The sequence below is a fragment of the Leuciscus leuciscus genome (assembly GCF_965113295.1).
Source record: "Leuciscus leuciscus genome assembly, chromosome: 18".
Taxonomy (NCBI): domain Eukaryota; kingdom Metazoa; phylum Chordata; class Actinopteri; order Cypriniformes; family Leuciscidae; genus Leuciscus; species Leuciscus leuciscus.
Window position 1 is genome coordinate 26,701,925 of NC_138742.1, and position 16,767 is coordinate 26,718,691.

The 16,767-nt window shown below is 38.1% G+C and overlaps 1 protein-coding gene across 1 annotated transcript in view; it reads left to right on the forward strand.

The window, feature by feature from the left end:
• The window catches only part of lgr6 (leucine-rich repeat containing G protein-coupled receptor 6), an 84,518-nt gene that overhangs the window by 42,245 nt on the left and 25,506 nt on the right, over positions 1-16,767 (forward strand). The window contains exon 3 of the mRNA XM_082145059.1: positions 15,526-15,597. Coding sequence (XP_082001185.1) covers positions 15,526-15,597 — 72 coding nt within the window. The remainder of the gene's footprint in view (positions 1-15,525; positions 15,598-16,767) is intronic.

Below are 16,767 nucleotides of genomic sequence, written 5' to 3' on the forward strand. Positions count from 1 at the left end.
AGCGGGAAGCTCTCACGTTCTCTCGAGTGAAGGTTAACTGGACACACTGTCAGAAAATGCATGAGAAATGTTTCCTGGTAGGTTCAAGAGGAGGATCGGGAAAGCAAATGGAAATATTTGAGTGTGCACAGAAATTCTTATGACTATTAGACCCTGTGTCCACCAAAGCGCTTTTCGCGTGGATGGCATATTTTTCCAATTGTTTTCAATGGGAGCGCCGTGTTTTTAAAACGACACGAGGCGCTGAGCGTCTTTTTACAGGTCGCCGAGGGTTGAAGAATGTTCAACTTTGGGTAAAACTCAGCGCTCATCACTGTCACTTTTTACCCAGCCGTCCAATCACAGTGGAGGAGGGGCGGGACAATTACCACACTGACCAACCGTCATATTCTGCTTGTTCAATGTCAACAGATGACAACAAGCTTAGAAGCTTAATAACGGTACAAAATAATGAGAAAACAGCAGTTAAGAAAGCATCAGATCATAGAGATGTGGATGTTTGCAGCAGCTCTGCAATTCGGCATTCAAGTCACGTTACTTTTATATAGCACTTTGTAAAATATTTAGCTTTAAAGCAAGAAGATTTTGTTCAAAATGACGTCATACCAGTTTGTTCTTCGCTTGAGGTATGTCAGGGCCTTAAAAGTGGACACTTGGCCCTTAGTGGCACCCTGGTGAGGCGAGACCCTTAGAGCCTAATCCAGCATAGGACTTCCATGATGAAATGACGCTGGAGCGCACCAGGTTGTGATGACCCATAAGCCCTTCTCTCACAGGCCCTCTCTGACGTGTACCCAACTAAGCCTCAGCATCTGATGTTTTCTTTACAAATGCTTGTGCAAATCAATGAAAATGTGATGAATACTGCTCTCTTTCTCTCTACCTCTCCTCTGTTCTCTGGGGCCAAATTTCGAGATGAAAGTCTTGAAAGGTATCATATGAGGAAAAAGACCAGCTGCGATCTTAATGTAACCCCCTCAATAGATGTAACCCTGCTTTGGTCCCCATCTCCGATTTTATGACAAGAAGCCAAAAAAACAAAATATAGAGCTCTGGCAGACTTCAGCCTTGGAGGAGTGCAAAAGGTTTTGTTGGTCTCCACTGTCCACTTTCATGTCGTAACATTTTATGAGACATACTTGTTGCTTTGTGTTGCTTCCAGTGAGGACGTGACTGCCATGGAGAGGATTTTAATGGTGTTTTGACCCTTTTGAGGACAGAATAACAATGAAGCATGAATGAAAACACTAACACATGGACACAGACAGACAGAGATAAAAAACAAACAGACAGAAAGAGATAGATAGATAGATAGATAGATAGATAGATAGATAGATAGATAGATAGATAGATAGATAGATAGATAGATAGATAGATAGATAGATAGATAGATAGATAGATAGATAGATAGATAGATAGATAGATAGAGAACAATTACTTGTTTTGTTTTGAATTTTGATGATTTTCATGTGGAACAGCAATAAACACAAAGGCCTAAACTTGGCTTCATGAATGAGAGAACAACCTTCGTGAGGACACAAACAGTAGTGCAACTGTGATCCAAGTGCAGAAATCATTGGTACATCATAGTTTACGATACAAGGGGAGGTAAATCACAGTGTAGCGTAATTGTCCAAGAAATACAGAGGGGTCCTCAGCAAATTTACTAAACACAAACCACAGCAAAAACACACAAATCACGTCTTGACAATGTTTGGAATTCACATCTGTTTGGTGTATGTTTATACATGTAATTTGTGTATTTTCACACAAAAAATTGTGTTTACATTTGAGCTGCAGCGAAAATCTAGGTAACGAGAAACAGTTTGAGACGGATAAATCTTTTTCCGAACTGTGGTATGTGTGGAGAGGAAGGTAGATTTGCTTTTAAAGGGATAGTTCATCCAAAAAAATACAATTCTGTTATTATTCGCTCACCATCATATCACTTAAATCTGTATGACTGTATGTCATTGGTCACCAAAACCAACATTCTTCAACGTATCTTCCTTTGGGTTCCACAGAAGAAATAAGGTCATATAGGTTTGAAACAAAGAGAACAGGACAAAGTTACATTTTTTAACATTATTTTTAAGCTCTAAATATATTTCCATGCTACGCTTTACTCTACATTTACGGAAAATAACATAATTCCAAATTCAGCACTGTAAAAAAAAATTAAATAAAAAAATAGTTGCCTTAAATTTTTAAGTACAATCAACTTGGATGTTTCAGTCATTTGAACTTAAATTACATTAAACTGACTTAAAAAATTAGTTGAATCTTGTATAACTTAACTTATTAACTTATTTTTATAAGCAATGTAAAAACAAATTTTGTCATAACTTATCATCATATAATTTGTACAGAAAGGTACTGTAGACAGACAGGTATATAGAGAGACAGACAGACTCTAAAATCAATATTTCCATGCCACGCTTTAAAGGGGTCCTATAATGCATTAAAAAAAGTCTCTGATGTCCCCAGAGGGTGTATGTGAGGCTATAGTTCAAAATACCCCACATATATGTTTTTTATAGCATGTTAAAATTGTCACTTTTTGAGGGTGAGCAAAAACATGTTTGAGTGTGTGTCTCTTTAAATGCAAATGAGCTGCTGCTCCCTACACAGGGGGCGGAGCTTCAAGAGCTCGTGCATCTTAAATTTCCTCACACACTGAAATTTTCAAACACTGTTTAGCCTTTTATGTTCAAACCAGAGTCGGACAAAGATGGAGAGACTTAAGAAGAAGTGACAACATGTAGAAGCAACAGAACATTTCTGAATGGTTAGTTGATGAATTTATGTAGCTGATGTGGAGTTAACTACCTTCTAGTCATTGATTAGCATAGTATGTCTTGATAATTTATAAATCACGTTCCCGGGGGTAAATTTAGGTTAATTTTAGGGTTAGTGATGTCACTAACCCGGGAGGAAGCTCGTGTAGTCCCTACCAGCCGTTTGATGTAGTCCTTAAAAAGCGATTTCTGTAAAAGAATATCTCCCTTTGCTTTGAACTTTGAGCGTCGTAACTTTGCAGATTTTGTTTATGCTCAAACAGCAACATTACACACTAACTAAAGTTAGAAAAGTGAAATCATAATCAACCACCCCGTTAATCTACATTTACAACATAACATAATTCCTAATACAGCTTAGTTAGAAAAGTCATAAAGCTATAAAACTGTCAAAATCTACAAACCAAAATTGTAATCTTCATTAAAGCTGTTTAAGTTACACATTTTTACAAATTGGCTGTGTGTTAGAACAAAATCACCCCTCTCTCTTTAACAATGCAGTCCCATGACCTGAAGGAGGTGGTAGTGGATCATTTTGATTGACAGCTGTCAGAGCAGGTGACAGCACTGGAGTCACCTACCGCAGAGTTCTGGATGCTTTTCCCACTCTGTCCTGCCATAATAAACCGGCAGCCCAACTCATATGGAGCAAATTACACAGCCTGTGTTGCTATATCCATCAAACACAACCCCCAACACACACACACGCACATGAACATATGCTCAGTGTAGTAATTTGTAACATGTCTTGTTGAATGTGATGGTCGTCAGATCAATGTGAAGTGATCATAGAGATGAGCTTTACACTCCACACAGACACGCACTTATGAAAAGAGAGAACCACACACAGAGAAATGAGCTGCTGTCTTCGGATCTGAGGAAGCTTCTGCCGAGCAGATGAGCAAATACAGACGCCCGATCATATATATTCAGCATGAAGGCCGATGACATGCATTTAAAATAACACCTTGCGCAAAACGTAAAAAATGACACTGTCTGCTTTACACAGCAGTAAGATAAACAGCAGGCTGCCACAAAATAAATCAAAGTCCTGCTATTAGCTAGAAAGTATAACTTCAGGAATCTTTTTAAAGCGAATGGTAGATCTCCTTACACACATCAAAGGAAAACTTCTTGTGAATATAAATAGGTCCTTTAAAACACACCTAGCAGACACGCAGAACGAAACATGTTGTGGCAGAGCTCGGCGCACAGCCACAACTGCCACTACTGTATTTAGAGATCTTACAACCTAGATTTCACTTGTTTCCTTTGAAACATTTAATTCCTTCTTTTGTTTTCTTTTTTTTTTCTTTTTCGTTTAAAATCTTTTTATGAAGAATCATTGTTCATGGCCACATAACTAGAGAAGGTGGAACTTGTTTCCTCAAATTTGCACATTTACACGTTTGGAAGATGCTTATCCTAAGAGACTTACCTGTAGATTGCATTTGTATATATTTTGCAGCTCAGGCTCAAAAAAAAAAAAAAAAAAAAACCTTTATGCAAAACGATGAGTTTTTCAACACATTTTTTGTGCTGGTCTGAAAACGAGGTGTGTTCAGGCGCATTGTTGCTGTTTTGAGGCAACTGAAATAGACTGAGCCATTGACCAACTGAAACCTGGTCTAAAATCAATGGCACAATACTTTTTTATTTTTAATTTTCATTAAAACACAGCTATTACTCATTAAGAGAACAGGGACAACCTTTTTAGACCATGCGCCAGGTGCGCCGACCATTTTTCCCTCGTTAAACTAGCAAAAGTGGACCATCTTTAGACCTTTATCCGAACTAGATGCACGTGAATCTGGCAATGATTTACATTGATCCTAATTGAAAAGATGAAGAGGTTACTGCTCTTTTGAAAATAATAAATCACATTTGAAAATAACTAAACCCTAGACGATATTGTTAACAAAAGCAAACGTGAGATATGCCACTTTAGCTGCTTCTACAAGTCTGTTTCACTGGACTCGTACCCGGCCAGGTGAGCTACTGAGCAAGTTTACCATACCAGAAAAGCCACACATATGGAGCTGATGGAGTGATGCAATTGTCCAAATGTATTAGTTTATAAATGATGCACTAGGATAATAGTGTTTTGAGGTTATATCATAGTATTGTGCAAGGAACTGCTTGGAAATGTCTTGATTAATCGATCATCTTCCCCTATAAAGTTGGTGTTGGTGTTTTACTGCCTCTAGTATTATCTTCAGTTGGAATGTGAATTGTATGAATAGGTACGTTTTTGGCGTTATATTGGTAGAGGCACGTTTTCCCAATGAGCCTAGATTGATATTTTATCAATTTCTGCATTCCTAGTGATTTAAAACCACAAAATTGGTATCTGCTAGCATCTTCCGCTAATGTTTGAGCTTCATGGTGACAGAATCAGTCAGACGTTTGGACACACCTTTAGTGCTACTGTTAGGTCTCTGACACAGTAATGGCAAGAGACGCATTATCTTTAATAAGATATTTACCCCGAGGATTGTTACTAACCATATTGAAGAGTGTTTAAACGCATCTCTATGGTCACTGTGCAGATCAAGCTAAATAAATAACTAGACTGGAGGTTTCCACCCACCTGCTTTCTGCAGATGATCTCCTGGGGCGCACCACTCCCCTCTCTCTTTTAAAGCCATTCTTTTCAATCTCTCATTGATCTTTAATCCCTGTCATTAAGGATTCATTTAACACTTGTGAGTGAAGCGTGATTAAACCATCTTTAGAGTTCTGGGTTTGTCTTATATCCTGTAATTAATGAAGGATAATTGGAGTGAGTGGAGACCGGAGGACAGAGAAGCTTACAGTCGTCAAAACAACTTTTATGTTACAATTAAAGCACATCTGCTTTAATAACTGAGCTTAATATCAGACTGTACTGTATCCTAGCCTTTATTTGGAGCCTGTCCACAATACTGTGATGACATGACCTCATTTTTATTACGCATTTTATAATGACTTTAAGGGCCAGATTTACAAAATAATTTAGCGTGAGATAAATAGAAGCGCAGATGGGAGTGGAAAATCCTGTGTTTGATCTACTGACAACACGCAAATTAAGGAACACAGACGCAGCCGGATCATTTCCATAATGACCAATGTAATCTACCAAATTAGCATCTGGTTTAAGGGTACGTTTACACGACATCGATAGGCTTAAAACGGACAGGTTTTTCCTTTGAGTTTTTTCCGCATACAGACGACACCATTGTCAAAACGATCCCCATTCACACGGATCCGCGAAAACGAAGAAAACCCCCTGTATTCTGCTGCCAGGCCGTTAGATGGAGATGAAACACAATAGACTGAGCATGTAATATGCATGTGCATGACATCACCGTCTACAGAGATTTTTTTGTTGTTTACACGGAGACCGTTTTCAAAAACTTGCAATATGAAACCCATTTTCAAAGGGCACCCAAAACGCTGCTGTTGCGTAAACGAACGGCCAAAACACGTAAAAAATGTTACGTTTTTAAACAGCCCCTAAGACGTGCTGTTTTTGGCGGTAAATAATGGCGCAAATACCAGTAAATTGACTAGCGCAAACCTTAATAAATCACCGTGATTCATTTAAATACACTCCTCCCATAAATTTTATGCAAATGCATATGCAATAAGGTCAGATGCAAAAAATAACCCTGTCCACACCTTTCAGCGCTAATATTTCACTGCGTATCTTTAATAAATCCTGACAATAGTTTATTAACGCCAAAAGAGGGTTTGCACTGGCGCAAGCTGTTAGTAAATCTGAAAAATATGGCTGTGCAAAAACATTTTCAAGAGTTTTACTTGAGCAGGCAGATCAAAAGGGCACATGTTTGAGTTTGTCATGCTTTAATTTGTGATGAACTGAAATCGTTTGGGAAAGAGTATGGAAATCTGGCTTGTTGCGAGATAAAAATCTTACTTTTATTTCCACGGTCTAGCTGTAAGCCAATGGTAGCTTTAAAGTCATGTACTGTTTGCAACGCATGCCTCTGAAGTAACACGCCGTCAACCTTAAAGGGGTCGTATCATGAGTAATCACATTTTCCTTGATCTTTTGAGATAAAAGTACTTGTACTATGAAAACGTACTGTAACTTTCAAAACTCCAAGTGTCTATGATGTTAGATGCTCAACACATGACAGTCCACGTTCACGCGTCAGTGATGCCTATTGGATGATCAGAAGCTTAAGCCACCCGGTCATGGCGAGGGAAACGTAGGGAGAATGTTTCTCAACAACAGAAGGACTATGTGCCTGAAAACTAATACCTCATTCAGATTAGCATGGATAAGGACCTAAACATCTGTAATTAATTCTACCGAATAATAGGAAAGATATTTGTTAGACCCATCCATTAGAAAAACACAAAGTTAAAGTGATATTTTAATCAACATATTTCAGATACAGAAACCTAATTTTGTCAAGAGATACAGATACATAAAATACTTCAAATATACTTTAATATATACTTAAATTATTAAAACAAAATAATGATAGTAAAAGAAAAATGTGATGGCCTCTTGAAAAGAGTGGCCCAAAGGCAAGCATTTTCATCTGTATTTTATTTTAGAGATAATCTCCTTTCATCGTAGATATTCACAGAACAAAATATCGTCAAATCGAGAGCTCAGTGCAGATGTCTTTCATCAGACAGTGATTTGATATTACAGTCACAATGTCAGACACAGATAAACACACTTAGATTAGCACCTACGTAGAAAACCCACACCCTGCCCATGTGTTTGCAGATAACCTCTCCTCCTTTCTCTTCTCTCCTCTCATCTTTTCTACATCAGAGATAATGCCACCTGGAAAGATTAGCTATCGAAATGCCTTTCACATGCGGCCACTACATTTTCACCTCACCCCAGCTACCCTCATTTTGATTCTCTTTAGTAACCAAAACATGGTATCGCACTGCATTTACCCGAACTGATTTTCATTGAACTATGACTCAAACTGTCTGGGTATCTTTGACACTTTATTTTTGATTAGTCTGAATGTTTTTTGATCCCCTTACGGATTCTTTCAGATATTAGATAAGGCTGTGTGAATGTGTGAATATTTATTATATATATATATATATATGAAGAGTTCAGATGCAAAAGCCTCTAAGTGCCATCTGAAATTTTCTTCTAGAATGATCATTTTTAGCAAGCTCGTATATTTAAGTTCAATAATTTCACTTAAATGGCAATGCAAATTACCTATTAATTGTCATTTAAGTGAAATTACTTAACTTAAATATACAAGCTTTATAAAAATGATCATTCTAGAAGAAAATTTCAGATGGCACTTAGAGGCTTTTGCATCTGAACTCTTCATATATATATATAATATATATATATATATATATATATATATATATATATATATATATAGATATATATATAGATAGATAGATAGATATTTAATGAAAGCTATAATGCTACATGTTTATAGTATTTGTATTTGGTTATAGTACACTGGGTTTAACTTTATTTATATGGTCCACTTTAGACTTTCTACTAACTATAAGAAACTTTGCAACTACATGTCAACTATCTCTCATTACAGTTTCAGTAAACTAGCAGACTGTTAGTAGACTGTTGTAGACTGTTAGGTTAGGGTTAGTAGAATAAGTTGACATGAAGTTGCAAAGTTACTTATAGTCTGTATAATGTCTGTTGGAGGAGCATCAAAATAAAGAGTTAGCAGATATTAAGTACACAGTCTACTAAGAGTAACTGTATTTGTTACTTATAGTTAGTAGAATGTCTATAGTGGACCATTGAAATAAAGTGTGTACAAACTAGTAGTGTAACTACTTTCAATTATGAGTAGCAGTTTGGAATCTACAGTTTCAAAATAGCTTCCACAACACTGGCTTGTGAAATCAAAGTTAGGAAATTTGGTATGGGGAGTCTGTCTTAAGTCTTATCTGTTCTTTTGAAATGTTGAATTTTTGTTGCTCTATGTATGATAGAATAGGCATATTACAGGATTTTTTTTTATTATGTTTTTTATCTTCCTTCCCACATGGGACAGAGCAAGAGTCCTGTGATAAAGATCTGTGTAAATGCCAATCCAATTTTTTACGAGAGAATCAAAAGTGGCCGTGCGCAGACTATTTCTGCACAGGTCATAGTTTATAGTGATGATGAATACATATTTGAGGAGAAGACAAGGTCACTGTCAGGGAGCTGGCGAGTTTGATTTTCCATCGTGCTATGAAACTGATATCATAGGAAACTGCGTTGCAAATAATACGACCCGGTTCTTAGGGTTTTCAAATCAGTGATACTTTCACCAGTCAGAGAATTCTTCCGATTCAGTGGTTCAATAATGCAATACATATGTGGTTTAAGTAATAAAAGTAATCACAATTCGCTCAGGTTTATTTTTGCCATTGTCTTGCAGCACTGTTTGAAAACAATCATTAATTCTGATTTTTGTCGCTAGCATTGCAGAAATGAATCAATTCTGCAAATAAATGGTTATGCATGGGATTTACATTTTTGTGAATGAGAGGTTTTGCAATTTTACTCAAATCTGAAAAGCTTTTTACCTAGTTCTGCCGGTGTAGATTCCATGTGGATGAGGAAAACATTTCTCAATTCAATTTAACTCACTGATACATCCAAGGGATGAGGGCAAAGTTTCATCAGTGTGAGTCCCATCAAGGCCTTATTTTTTCTTTCCCTGCTAACAATTCTTCCCTAAAACTCAACTGAAATTACCTCTCCATGAACAAAGGAAAATTAAAAAAAAGACAAATATGATTAAAGTTTTATGGTATTTTGGCCCCCAATGAGGCATCTAACAGAAGACAGATGTGCTGCAGGGGGCCTAACACTAACCAGCCATCCCAAAGTTCTTTGCCTCTGACTTGTTGTCAACTGCTTGTTGTCAACACAGCTTTGAGTGGTCTAATAACAACGGCCAGCCTCCACCTTTTTACACACACTATCTGCGACACAGCCGATTCTCGTAAACTACTCCCAATAAACATGCGGTTGCCACTTTATGAGGTCGCAATTGATGCTAAAAACAGACTGGAACTGCAACAATGGAGCTGTTAGTAGGTTGTGATTATACTTTTTGACAACCAAATGTGCCCTCGCACTTAATTTCAACAAACATCTGTGGTAAAAGTTGCAGTATGAAAAGGCTCAGCTCACACTTCATCTGATGGAGGCTTTTATTGTTTGGTCTGACTTGGACAGATGCTAGAGATATCACACTACAGCAAGTAAATATGCTTTGAGTAACTTGCATCCAACAAAATGCATTAATTCTGTTTTGAAAAACTGTTTTTGAGTTTTACACCATTTGGTCTTAGGATCAGATTAGAGCTGAAACCCAAATGTATCGAAGCTTTTGAAATGGTTGCCACCATAGCATATTTTTCTCATTCACACCTTCCTTAATCTCACCATTCAATGATTCTTTGTTGGGGAGTGGAGTGTTAAGGGCAGTTTGGACAATTTTGGACTGAGAACAAAGACTAGTAGGCTGGCATGGGTTATTAGGAAAGGGTTGAAAGAGTTTCTGTTTAACACGTTGTCTCTTAGGCTGTTTTCACACTTGGTTTGATCGCTTGGTCTGAACCTGAGTTTGATTCCATTCCCCTCCTTCTGCTTCCACTAGTTTCTTTTCAAACTGTACTTTTGGGTTGGAATTGTTGTAGTATGTGTAGTAGATCTCCGGCATCTTTCCAAATCATCAATGTGAGTACCACCTTGAGCACTATTGGCTGATGACTCCGTACAAGAAGTGAATTTATCCTGATTTGTTTGTGCACAAAATGATCAGAAATCCACTTTCAAACCGACCAAATGAGGGGATCTATTTTGAATAAGCAATTACTTCACAACTGCTAAAAAGTATGTTCTATATAGTATGAATGTGTGTTGAATGAATGTAATCTGGACGTACTACACCCGCCATGTTGTCATTATCATGTGACCTACCAACGTCAGTTGTGTCGCTTCACCTCATCTGACACTTCAGAATCTCCCCGGAAGAGGTATCCGGGTAATCTTTTAGGAACACTGTGAATTTGAACATATTTCTTTTGTCACATACTGTTTTTCGCCTACTATATAGTAGGGAAGAATGTGATTTCACATGCAGCCAAAATCTCTAGTGCAGGCGTGTTCAATCCTACTCCTGGTGGGCCACTGTCTGGCAGACTAAATTTAGCTCCAGCCCCAATATAACACACCTCATCAAGTTAATCATGATGTTTAGTATTACTAGAAACTTCTAACTTCCAGATATCTGTGTTGGGTAAGTTGAAGGTAAAATCTGCAGGATATTGGCCCTTCGTGAGCAGGATTGGACACCCCTGCTCTAGTGAGAAAGTGTGGGGTGCAAAGTGTAGCCTAACTCAGTGGTTTCCAACCCTGGTCCTGGAGTATCCCAAACAAGGCACATTTTGTATGTCTTTATAATCTGACACAACCATTTCAGGTCTTGGAGTCTCTACTAATGAGCTGACGAGTTGAATCAGGTGTGTTTGATTAGGGAGACAACATTTGTAGGGCTGGACCAGTGACCTAACTAATGTTGTGAACTGAATGAATTACATCACATGAAATACAGTATATCATGACAAAATACAGTTACACTTTAATGCATTTCATAGACAGAAAGACAAAAGCCAGTTGCATTTTGTCAACAGAAATGTAAAGTCAGCACTTCCACAGAGGTATGAAATGCTACTGGCTTTTTTCTTTTTGTGTATAAAATGCATCAACGTATCTAAGTTTACATATTAAAGAAATCTGATTTCCGTTTCTATGGCCAGATTCAATTTTGAATAAGATTGTATGGTTTAGGGTTCATTATTTAACACTTTAGTTTAGGGTCCCGTTCTCACTATTAACTAGTTGCTTATTAGCATGCATATTACTAGGATATTAGATGCTTATTAGCTACTTATAAAGCACATATTAATGCCTTATTCAGCATGACCATATTCTACTTCCCTTAATCCACCCAATATCTAAACTTAACAACTACCTTACTAACTATTAATAAGCAGTAATTAGGACTTTATTGAGGCAAAAGTCGTAGTTAATAGTTAGCTAATGATGAGAATTTGACCCTAATCTAAATTGTGACTGATTTTACAAACATCTTAATATTCATAATGATACACTCATCATTCCAGATATTTCTCAGAAGAATATACAACATGTTGACACAAGTGATTTAGGAAAATTAGCATTAGAGCCGTGTTTGTCTGTAATGTGAGAGAATACAAAAGCCGAGAGCTCCAGTGTTTAGATACATGACTGAATTATAACGAGGGATAAAAGTTGACCGCAGAGCTGGCACAAGCTTTCAGCAGAACAGCTTGCTGTGGTACGTGGCTGAAACCTCATCCGACACGCATGTGAAACCATCACTGGCCTATTTACATGGGGTGAACCGCTAAGCTTCGCAGCCTCCAAATCTGACACTTTTATTTTTGCCTTCCCCAGCCCCTCCATCTCCTTCATTTCCCTCTGTCTTTCGCCCTACGCAAAACAAATGTTTGTTAAAGAGTGGCGGCACACGGTCTTACCAGAAATAGAGTCTACGGATGGGAGTGTGGTCTGGCACAACATGAAGTGATAGCCATTAAAAACCTCAGAGACTGCATGGCTCAATGGTGGAAGACGGTAGTGTGTGTGTGAGCACATAAGGGAGTGTGTGAAGATCTGTCAGACCTTGTCATGGACCCAGTTCTGGGTTTTGCCGTTCTGTTTTCTGGGCTCATGTCGCTCTTGATGTGCCTGTATACAACACGGTTGTTGCTTTGCCAGAGCTGTCGCACCCATCACATTAGCTAAGCTGACTTACATGCTAAACATTGGCTGCAATTTTCAAAAATTTCATCTTGTCATACAAAAAGGACCATTTGGCGTACAAGAGGAGACTGAGGCTACTCCGGCAGGATGGAGCGATTTTGAGGCAAAGCAGTTTGGAGGTATGGGTGGTCCTGTTTAGGCTGTCATGACTCCTTGTGAGGCTTCGACAGACTTTCCTCAAACTCTGCCACCCAGGAAAAAACAGGCACGAACGCTTATTAAGTGATTTGTTTGATAAACAAATTGATTAATCCAGATGGGTGAGTCTACAGCTGGTTGATATTTGCTCTGACTCTCCTTGGGAATGTCTTTCCCATGTCTCTAATAATTTCAGAGGTATCAGCCACGATGTTCTACTTGGCTGTGGCTGCGTGCGATTTAGATGCTGATTTTCTTACGGGTCATCTTTTGGAATTTTGATAGATAATTTAAGGGAGGATTTGTTGAAATTCGTCCTGCACAACTAAAATCGAATTTTGCCAACAATAGCCCACCTATGGCACTGAACACATAATGTTGCTATGATTATTATCTCACGTAGCCAGACCTTCAGACTGACGGCAGAAGGTCTGGATTCTATCGCAGCTTTCATTGGCCAAGGGCCGCCCAAAAGGGCATCTGTCCGACAGGTGAAGCAACCAATCACAGTTCGTTTTGTTACGCGTCATGTTTAGGGGCGTGAAAATTGACGTCTCAATGATAGCAGACCGGCGTGCATCTAATAAATGATTAATTCAAGAAAGTTTACTGCAACAATGGAGCCACCAACTTCACATACGTTTGAAAATCCAAACCTCTAGTTGATCCTGATAAGCGCACATTGTCACAGTTGTAAACACGACGGCTTTCTTCTTCCATGAGGGGGTTTGGCATCACAACAGCTTTGTTTCCAGGTGGACTGTTAAAGAGCGCGACACACGTCTCCCAGAAATCCTGTAGATTTCAGCCAATCAGATAATGATCCAGCTAAAATGTTTCCAGTTAAGTGTGCCATATGCATCAGACGTTCAGCCAACGGTCCAAACATGACTTTGTTAAACATGACATATTTAACACTTTTACACATAGAGGTCACTACAGTAGACAGCTATTTAAAAAGCATTTTCTTGCGAATGCACAAGTTTTGATGGCATAGTTGCACATCAACCTCAACAGTGGACACTAGTGCATCATCCTATACACTGCCACCAAGTGGCAAGCCATTGTATGTGGATTTATTTCTTCAAACAAAGATGGCCGACGGCCAGTCAGAATTGCCAAGAGTTTCCGGAATATCCATGCATTCCTTCTATTCTAGGAGACTCTTGCAGGTAAAAATGTTGTAACATCTAAGAATTCATATCATTGTTAAATTTTCCAAGAATTGATTTTACATTTGGAGGAAATTCTGATTAATCATCTGTCCACTAAATTGGACGTCATGCATCACTAACTATATTTCAACTACAATTCATACTATTACCGTGACTGTTGTTCTTGAAAATACTTCATCTGCAGTGACTTTTTGGCTGTAAATTAATGTATTTGTGTTATTAGAATGTAATTTGCTGTTACATCAAAAAGTAATCTGATTAGGTTATGCATGTCACTTGTAATGCGTTACTATACTCATTACATCAAAAAGTAATCTTATTACATTAAGCATGTTACTTGCAATCCGTTACCCCCAACACTGCTCATTTCAGATGAGATTGAAAACACCTGATCACTAGTTTCTCCACAGACTGAAAACATCAATAGAGTCTGAGGTTTTCTCAGAGAGGAGAGCTACGGTACAAATGTGTCCATTTTTTAACATAATCAGAATGATCAGCTAATAAGGGTAAATCAACATACTCTGGTAGACTGGAGGAAGCATGAGCATTTTCTACATAGTCTGATTTGGGTTTCCACAGAGTTGTACCTTCACCAGATCTTTTATGGAATCACATCCGTTTCTGTTCATTATGTTCTGATATCAAAGACAAGTGACATCCAGCTTGTATGACGTTATGACCAGGACAAAACTCAATTGCGTTTGCAATAATTGAAGCTGTGATTTTTTTTTTTATATATTTTATAGTTTTCACATGATTTTAAATCATTTTATTCATTGGTTTGTTAAATACACACACAGTATTACTGTGGTATTACTGTATTATGTTTAAAACTGTATCTCTTCAATTAAAAACAAAAACTCCAGTGGCCATCTGAAAATCTCTTTGAAAAATATGTGTAAAAAAAGAAAGAACAAGTTTGAATCTTGTTTTTCATGCCCTAAGAGCATTAACAACAAATCCTGATCAAGGTTGTCACTGCTTTCATGCATGAAAGGGTTAAGATTGTCTGTTTAGCATCATGTGACCTTATGAATTCTGTATGCATTATATTCTTGTTTGAAAACACTGTTTTGTGTATTTTGGTTTACACCAAACTTCCATAATTTGCACCCTGACTGTAGTGTGAGACCCCTCAAACAATAACAAGGTCTAACAACGTACCGTAGAGTGGATTTTCCACCTCAATAGCAATTCTATCCATTTTATCTTTGGCCATTGTATATAAATTCATCCGTACTATGACGTGTTTGTTGCCACAAGAGGCAAAAGGAGCTTAGAGCGCATTCATATCTTGGTTCCTTTCAAAATGCGTTGACGTATTTTAGAGACCATACAAAAGAGAGATTTCTGTACGTGAGCGGTAAAGACCAGCGGCCTGCGAGATCTGAACCACAGCTGCTGTGGTTCATGTGTCCAAGGAGATCTCTCACTTTTGTTTTCACCGTGGGCTTCTGAACGCACACACATGCACCCTCGCCTTTATGAATTCACCAGATTCTCATCTCTCTGTTAAAGTCATCAATGTGTTGGACTGCAAATGAACCAAAGCACTTCTTTTGTCCTTCCACAGGAGACTCTCGGGCAACCACCTTAGACACATCCCTGGCCCCGTGCTCCAAGGACTCTACAACCTCAAAGTCCTGTGAGTAACGAAAGACAGAAAGAGTGAGAGCGTTTTTGTTTCAGTTAATGCTTCTATGGAAAATAACATTCGGGGTGATTCATTCTGAAAAAGACTTGTAGCAGTGTCATTCACTGCAAAATTAGAAACAGAACCGCTGACAGGTGATGATTCAGGTTTTGCTCAGTGGTGAATGGTCAGTTAGCTGTTCCTTATGCCTGGGTGTTTGTTGATGTTTTATTGACAGATTGTAATTTTATCGACTGACTTAAAACCAGTTGATGGAGTAGAAAAGGACAGACAAAGGCCAGGCATGAAACACATTCACGCCAACATACATCTCAAAATTTCCACACAGGATTCCATGCACCTTTCCGTGCTGTCCTGGAAGCTTCAGTACATTTGCCCTGTATTGTCATTCAACAATTCAACACATTTTTCTACATTTTAGATTGCACATCTCAAGAAAATTGCCCTGCCACATCAAATCATTTCATTACCCCATACAGTGGAATAAAAACTTTGTGTACCAATACCTTATCAGTAATTGTACCTTATTTAAAAAAAACTAAAAACATTTTAGTAGGTTAATGAGAACATTAGTTCAGTTTAATATTTTAATGCCCTTTCCCCCGTTTTCGAAAACAAGATAATGTCAGTCATTGTCAGGTATCTTATTTCTGTGGTCAGTGTAGACAAAAAGGGACTGGGTTGGGTATTACAATAGTTACAAATCTTTCTCTGTTTGCTTTCTGTGCTCTATTGTACTTCGTACTATCCTATTCAACAACCTAACTTGTCTGGGGCACGAGGACCTGACCTGATGTTTTTGAGCTAATTTTCAGCTTTCAATGAGCTAGTCAGAATCACATGTAAATTTGAAAACATATTAACCAAACCTACAAGTAAAACATGGCGAGAGTCACTTCAAAAACAATTGGTGAAAATATGACAATACCACACAAAACTGAAAGTGCAGGGGGGATGAATACACACTTTGTGGCATTTGAATGACTAAATAATAGAGGCTTGTTCACAATGTCATATCAAGACTGCTGGACATTTTAAGTCTAGATTCACAATGGCTATGGTGGCACCATGATCTCCTTGATAAGGACATCCTGCCCACAAAGGAGTATTTATTCCTTCAAACACTGGCTGTGTGGTCAAATGTCAGGAGTTTCATTTGAT